At 63.2% G+C, this 8,025-nt stretch overlaps 1 protein-coding gene across 1 annotated transcript in view; it reads right to left on the reverse strand.

Moving 5' to 3' along the window:
• The window catches only part of RET (ret proto-oncogene), a 61,136-nt gene extending 53,413 nt beyond the window's left edge, over positions 1-7,723 (reverse strand). Inside the window, 1 exon segment of the mRNA XM_004452112.3 lies at positions 7,528-7,723. Within this exon segment, the coding sequence (XP_004452169.1) occupies positions 7,528-7,594 (67 nt within the window). The 5' untranslated portion in view covers positions 7,595-7,723.
• Positions 7,724-8,025: the final 302 nt, after the last annotated feature.

Genomic DNA, 8,025 nt, shown 5'->3' on the forward strand with positions numbered 1-8,025 from the left:
AGCTGCTGGGCTCGCCACAGCCCCCCAACCCTGCTGAGCTCAGCGGCACGATGGGTGAGGAGGGGTGAAGACCTGGAGACGGGGTTCTGGGAGACGCAGTGCCCCCCACCCTGCGCGCCCCTCTGCTCCCAGCCTCCCTAGCAGTGAGCATGGACGGCCACGTGGCTCGGTTCCGACTGGGAAACACTGGCAAAGTGACAGGGGCTCCTGCCAGTCCTGGCTCCTCCAAACCCTGTGCCTGCCCCCATACCCAGGGCTGGACACGCTGGCCCCTGAGCTGGTGGAAGACGATGGAAGGCAGTCAAGCCCACCTGGAGGACGGGCCAAGCTGTGCCCTGAGCAGGAAAGAAAGGGGCTATGCTCAGTCCAAGCCCGGGGGGCTTCCCGTGACCCACGCGGGGTCTTGCCTGCCAGGGTGGGAGGCTGGAGAGAAGGCTGGAGTTGTTCTTTGGTCTAGAGCTGTGTGGCTTTTCAAGGTTTTCTGGAGTCTGGGATGGGTCCCCTGCAAACACCACTGGCAGGCTGCCCGTTTCTGGGGGGAGTGCACCACAAGAGCTAATCCCTCACGTCGTAAAGACCTTTACACCTATTTCCACAGATGAGCAGACAGACTGAGGGAGGCTGCGTGGGGACTTGTCCAGAGTCACTCAGTGGCCCTAACTGAGCCCCGGCTTCCTGACCCCTGACCTAGGATGCACCCCCTTCAAGGGAGCAGGGCAGGTGGATGGAGGCAGGGAGAGCTGCTGCTCACACACAAACACATTCCCCAGCCTTTCCCAGGCCACTACCTAAATTTTAGGAAATGTAAGTGTAATTTCCTTCCTTGACCCTTTCCTGAACCACAGGCTGAACTTTCTGGAAATCTCCAAGGCTTACGGGGGGACCTAGAAACAGTGTCCGAGACCATTTTCTTGGCAAAGGTTTTTGGCAACCCTCAGCCCTGCAGTCCCTTCCTGGAGCCCCGGGGTCCTGTGGGCCTGGTGATGCCCCGAAACACGGCAGAGCATGACGAACGTCCTGGAGGGGAGTCAGCACCCGCTGGCCTGCCAGGTGGGCACACACCTGTCCAGGTGCACAGCTGGCCTTTCTGAGGTCACACTTCGGCTGCTGTACTCAGTGGAACCACCCGGAAGGCAAACACAAACAGTGGTGTTTGCTCGAGCCGGGCCACCTGCTCTTCCTGATGGTTGTCCAGCTCTGCTCCCTCCCCCGGGGTCCCCTGGCTTCTACCAACCCACAGCCAGGCTTTTAGGGGCATCAGCCACTGCAGTGAAAGGAGGGAATGAGACAGCGGTACCTGGCTGCCTCTTGTCACCCACCCTGCCCCACCAGCTTTCACGGTGGACAGCTCGAGGGTCCATTGGCCTCACAGCTTTCAGTCTGGGGGTGCTGAGGGGTCCCCAGGGTCCCCAAGTCACGTGGCTTGGATGTAGAGCAAGGATGTGGGCTCAGGTTTGGGCATGGTGGGAGGGCTGAGCAGGGATGGAGCAGGAGGAGTCCTAGTTAGGAAGCATGGCTGGCCCCCAACTGGGTGCCTGCACTGGGTGGGGTAGCAGGAGGGGTGGGGACAGGGAGGGACGGTCAGCTGGACTGTGGCTGGGCTTGGGAGGGGGAGGAGAGCCTTCTCCCCCCGCCAGCCCTCCAGAGAGCTCCCACCCCCACCCCAGCCAAGCGGGACCAGTGCCTAAGGAAGCAGCAAGAGACCTGCCACACGAGCGGCCCTGGACCACGGCCGCCGCGGGACTCGCGGCCCTGACCTCCCTGACTCTCACTGACCTCCCCGCCTTCCAGGGCCGATGCGTATTTGCCCCTTGGACAAGGCGTGGGTGTGGCTGGGCCTGCACGCTGAGGAGCAGAGGCTGCTCTCATCCCCTCGGCCCGGCAGAAACCTCCCCCTCTCCAGCACCAACTCCCACCCTCTCCAAGCCTTGCCCTCTGCCCACTTCCTGGCCCTCCGCCCTCTGTGAAGGCGGCACACATACTTATAACAAGCAGGCACGATCGCTTCCCTTCCGGCCCCTCTCCCTCTAAAAGGGGAGACAGTGCCCAGGTCCCGGGGCTTTCAGAAGCATCCCCAGCCCCAGGACCCGCTCCCCTAGGGCCAGGCTAGAGAGGCTTGCAGGCCGGTTATTGTTACTATTATTGCTACTTTTAAGTTTCTCAAACAGAAAAACAACTGGGGAAATGAGAAAAGGAGAAGAGCTCTAAAGAGCGCACAGCCCCTGCAGGGGCGCCCGAGCTGGGTGGGCAGGCAAAGTCGGGCGCCGCGGGCACGCCCGGGGCAGGTGGCCACCCGCCCACCCAGAGGGGCGGCAGCGGGCTGCAGGGTACACCACAAGTGTCGCTCCCCCTTCCCCCACTTCCCTCGGCCACAAAGGAGAAGGCTGTGGTTACAAAGGCAGGGAAATGTAGCCACTTCACAGGATGGAAAAAAATGCAACAGCGGTGGGGGTGGGGCGTCCTCCATCGCGGAGCTCTCTCCAAGGTACCCAGTCTTGGAGCAGCGGGAGAAGGGCCCTGCCCTGCGCGAGGACACCCAGCCGGCCCACAGCTCCCTGGCCCCGTTGGACCCCGTCCCCAGCATGCTTCCCAGCACTGTGGGACCCGCCCTCACTGACCAAGCAGCCTCCCGACTGAGCCAGCTCCGCAGGCTCCGCAGGCACGCCCCGACGAGGGGCTGCTTCCAGACCCTGCTCTCCAGACCTCGGCTTTAGCAACGCGCCTGCCCCACACTTGGAGCTGGGACCCTCGGGGTTGCTGCCTTAGGGTGGCCGGAGACCGCACCCGGCACCTCAGGCCCTGAGACAGGTAGTCTGGGGTGGGGAGGGAAGGGGAGGGCAGGCGCAGGGCCGCCCGCCCCTCTCAGCCCTCGTCAGCCCCATGCCCACCCCTGATGGCACAGCAAATGGGGTTGCTGGGGCAAGGTGTACGAAGTCCTCTCCCACTCACAAAGTCAGGCCCTGTGGGAGCCGCGGTTTCCTCACCTAAAAGCAGGGGTGTGGTGAGGATAAGGTAAGCGAATGGGCGGGCAGAGCTCACCCGGGCCTAGGGGGTCCCACCCCCGTGGGGTCTGCTGCAGGTATCAGTCCTCTGTGGCTGAGATAAAGGGATCCTACAAGTCCTCTGTGGGGCTGCAGGGAGATGGTGGGGAGCCATCACCCCCCGCAACTCCCCCCCCCGAAGGCACCAGGGGCAGTGGCAGCATCCGTCCTCCCCTCTGCACCCCAGGCTTCATTTTAAGAGATTTTTTTTTAAATGAAGTATAATTTATTTATTTATTTTTATTTAATTCATTTTTTAAAAAAATATTACATTCAAAAAATATGAGGACCCATTCAACCCCACCGCCCCCATCCCCCACTCCCCCCACAGCAACACTCTCTCCCGTCATCATGACACATCCATTGCACCTGGTAAGTACATCTCTGGACATCGCTGCACCCCATAGTCAATGGTCCACATCATAGCCCACACTCTCCCACGTTCCATCCAGTGGGCCCTGGGGGGATCTACAATGTCCCGTAGTTGTTCATGAAGCACCACCCAGGACAACTCCAAGTCCTGAAAACGCCTCCCCATCTCATCTCTTCCTCCCATTCCCCGCACCCAGCAGCCACCATGGCCACCCTTCCCACACCCATTCCACATTTTCTCTGTGGACATTGGATTGGTTGTGTCCATTGCACATCTATGTCAAGTGGGGGCTTAGATTCCACATAGGTACTGGATGCAATCCTCCTGCTTTCAGTTGTAGGCACTCTAGGCTCCATGGTGTGGTGGTTGACCTTCTTCAACTCCACGTTAGCTGAGTGGGGTAAGTCCAATAAATCAGAGTGTAGGAGCTGAAGTCTGTTGAGGCTCAGGGCCTGGCTATCATATTGTCAGTCCAGAGATTCAAATCCCCTAAATATATCTTAAACCCCAACACCAACTACAATTCCAGTAAAGTAGCATGAAAGTCTTGTGAAAAGAGATCCCATCTGAGTCCAGTTCCATCACGCAGAAACACCAGCTCCAAAGAAGGGCCATCTGACATGGCAGTGAACCCCATCTTTTGAGGGATAAAGAGACCCACGGGTTCCGTAATTTTTCATTAGTTTTCTCCTTCCCTGGCTTAAAAGGCCATTAGCTCCCCATTAGGTGCAACTCATCCCATTTTATTCACACGACCAAGGAAACAGCAATTTACTTAGCTGGCCCTCAAGCACTTCTGCAGAATCAAGGTAGTTTAGTGAATGGGCTCAATAAACTCCCCCGTGTGTAGTCTGCTCACAGCCCCCTACCCCACCCCCAGCTGGCCCTGCCCTGCCCTCCGTCCTGGTCCCCACTGGGCTACAGGCAGCTCCTGTACAGGAGGCTGAGGGGCTCAGAGGGCTGGACCTGACCACAAAGGGAAGGAGTCAGAAAGGACGAAGTGGGAAGCGGACTTGGCCCAGTGGTTAGGGCGTCCATCTACTACATGGGAGGTCCAGGGCTCGAACCCCGGGCCTCCTGACCCGTGTGGAGCTGGCCCACACACACTGCTGATGTGCGCAAGGGGTGCCCTGCTCGCAGGGGTGTCCCCGCGTAGGGGAGCCCCACGTGCAAGGAGTGCGCCCCGTAAGGAGAGCCGCCCTGTGCGAGAGAAAGTGCAGCCTGCCCAGGAATGGTGTCGCACACACGGAGAGCTGACACAACAAGATGACGCAACAGAAAGAAACAGATTCCCGTGCCGCTGACAACAACAGAAGCGGACACTGAAGAACACGCAGCAGATGGACACAGAGAGCAGACAACCGGGGGGGGGGGGGCGGTGGAGAAGGGGAGAGAAATATAATAAATAAATAAATAAATCCTTTAAAAAAAAAAGGACTAAGTCCCACGGAAGTGAGCAGTTGCCCACAGGGGCTCCACAACAGGGGGGTGGGGCCCAGAAGAGGGCAAATGGCCAGGTCAGGAGGACGCCTCTTTCTGTGTCTTCATTCCTCAGCGCTGGGGAGGTGAAGCCAGGTGCCCGCGGGCAGAGGCCGGCCCTTCCTTGCAGGCAAAATGAGACCCAAGGGTCAAGGGAGGCTGCTGGGAGCCCCAGGAGGCAGGAAGCTGGTGTGCAGCAGCCGGGGCGTGGGAGCAGGGGAGCCGCACGCACACACCTAGCCCCCCCCAGGGCGCAAGGGGGATGGGAGACAGTGTCCCGGTTTCCTTCCAGTGATGGACTCCGGGCGGCACCCACTGGACAGGGCTACAGGTGTTGCCCTGGGACCCGGCTGCCTCCATGGACTGCCTCCCTCCAGGGTGGGGCAGGGCAGGGGCCAGGGTGAAGGCGGGGGGGGGGGGCAGGGGGAAGGTATTTGGCTCAGTCTGACTGTGCAGAGGATGAAGGAGATCGGTCCCAGCCTCCTCCCCCTCCTGGCTGTGGGCCCTGAGCCTCAGTTTCCTCATCCGGGCAATGGGGATGGCTGAACCTGCAGTGCGTGGTGATGAGGAGGGAGGGTGTGTGTACATGGGGGGGTCCCAGGGTGGGTCGTCCCCCCCCACAGGTATCAAAAGCACATTATCTCGAGCAAATGCTGGCGTGTGTCTTGAGGCAGGCTGAGCATACTGAGCATAGCACAGAGAGCACCTGGGAACTCAGGTGAGATGGGGGACCGGGGGTGTAGGAAAGTGCATCCTGCGCTGCCCTGAGAGAGTCTGTGCCTGGGTTGGCCTGTTCTTCTGAAGTGCGAGAGGGTGGGCACGTGGGGGTGGGGGCGGGGGTCAGTTTCTGTTCCATGCCCCCCTCAGCCCCCAGCAGACCCCAGGCAGTACTGCTTCTATCTCATCTGGCTGCCCTGCTCCCTACTCCAGTTACTCAGCAAAGAAGGGAGCTTTGGGTGGGTGTCTGGGGGAGCTGGCGAAGGCCCCCACCCTCCAGAGACCCTGCCCATCCCTCGGGCAGCAGGCCCACCCATGGAGGCCTTGGCCCACAAGAGGGCGCCCTGAGGCCAGGTTGCTCCTGTCTGCCTGGGCCGGGGGGAGCTGCAGGACTGTTCTAGAGCAATGCTCAGAAGCTCCTAGGCCGATCTTCCAGCCAGGGCGCCCAGCAGGCCTCTCCATCCCCAGCGCCACCAACAGTAACTTCCAGGTCACCCCTTCCCTGGGCGGGGGAGATCTCTGCGGCCACCTAATTACGTGGGCGAGGGGGTCTCAGCGCGGAGGTTGCCACGTTCTTGCCAAGCGCCCCAGGCTGGCTCCTGCAGCCCTGGCTCCCCTCAGCCTTTGCTGGGCACCCCAGCCTGGGGGAAGGACGAGGGCAGTCCTTTGCAGTTCCACCAATGCACAGACATGCAGCTTACAGTGGTCCACACATGCACAACTACAAAGTTGCAACCCGGAGTCACAGCTTGGAAACACTCGTTTACTTCTGCCCTATGCCCCCTTCTCCCGTAGTCTATCTTCCACCTGCAGGACTGTGGCCCCAGCCCCAAGACTGGGATCAGACAGCCCCAGCCACCCAGTCTTAGGGACAGGAAGGAATAGTCTTCCCACCGTGGCCGAGGCCCCACTCTGGCTTCAGCCTCTGGCCCTGGAGCTGGGTGAACGGTTAGGCAAATGAAGCCCCTGGCTAGGGGCCCAGGGCTAGAGGCAAGGTGACCACCACCTCTTTCATTCCCAAAGCGGGCTCGCTCTCCCGGAAGGCCCTTTATGAGTAGAGGGGAGGGCGGACGAGCTCCTTTGCCCTCTCAAGGAAGAGGGAAATCGAGTCGAGCATCGGAGATACTGAAACGGACAGGCAGGTCAAAGACTCTCTAGCTTCCGGTCCACCCTGCCAGGGTTTGGGGGTGGGGGCGGTGGGCAGCTTTCCCCTCGTGCTGGGGGCACAGAGTGCGGCTTCGGGAGACCCATCAGCGACGCTGCGCACCGAAGCGCGCTCCCCCGCCCCAAGCGGGGCACAGGGGCTGGATACCGGCCGGTCCAGAACCTTCCCGCGGCCGCCAACGCCTCTGAGACTGAGGGTGGGGCTCGGACCACGGTGGCTCCCGCCGGGCACCCTTTTAGCAAAGGCCGGTTCCTGCTGCCTCTCAGCGGGCCCGGGCGGCGGAGCTGGAGGAGCAAGGCGGAACTAAACTCCCCGCGCACGTCGCGGGCTTTTAAGGCGCATTCGCTGGGGCTCGCGGGGCCGCCCGCCGGCGCCAGGACGGCGACCGGTCCGTGCGGGGCGCTTCAGAACGCAGACGCGCGGGAGGCGCGAGGGGCGGCGGCGCCGGCCGCGAGTCGGTCCCGGGGCACCAGCCCTGGCCGCCCAGTCCGCGACTACCGGCCGCGCGCCTGGGCGACGTTCGACCCCGCTCGGGGCCCGCAGCCCCGCAGCCCCGCAGCCCCGCAGCCCCGTAGCCCCGAGCCCGAAGCGCCCTTTCTCAAGCGATCCGGCTCCCGGCCGCGCCGCGCACGGGCAGGGTGACGCCGTGTCCCCGCCGTCCCCGGAAAGGCGCTTCCGAACGCGTCGCCAACTTCGGGCCGGCGAGCGGAAGCTCCGCGGCGGGCAGGCGCCCGGCCGCGGGCGGGACTCACCTTGGCCGAGCAGCGGCAGCAGCAGCAGCAGCCGCAGCCCCGCGGCGCCGGCCGTCGCCTTCGCCATCGCCGAGCGCGCTGGGGCCGCGGCTGGGGGGCCGGGGGTCGGGCCGGCGGGGGGCGGCGGCGAGGTGCGGCACTCAGCCGGGCCGCCCCATGCCCACCCGGGGCGCGGGGGACACTGCGGGCGCGTCGGGGCGCGGGACCCGAGCGCGCTCCGCGGCTGCGAGCTGGGCTCCGGCCGCGGGACTGAGGCGAAGCGGGCGCGGGCGGCGCGGGAGGAGCGGCCCGGGGCGGGGCGGAGGGCGGGGCGGGGCGCGGATAGGCGTGGGGTGCGGGCCGGGGCGGGGCGTGGGGTGCGGGCTCGGGTGGGGCTCCTAGAGAAACGGACTGTGGGTCTGGATGGGGAGCGCCGTGGACTGGGATAGGGTGCGAGGTGGGGCAGGGCGCGGGCGGAGCGGGGGCCCCACGCAGCCTTTCTTTTCCACCCGGCGCATC

Source organism: Dasypus novemcinctus, chromosome 6, assembly GCF_030445035.2.
Source record: "Dasypus novemcinctus isolate mDasNov1 chromosome 6, mDasNov1.1.hap2, whole genome shotgun sequence".
NCBI lineage: Eukaryota > Metazoa > Chordata > Mammalia > Cingulata > Dasypodidae > Dasypus > Dasypus novemcinctus.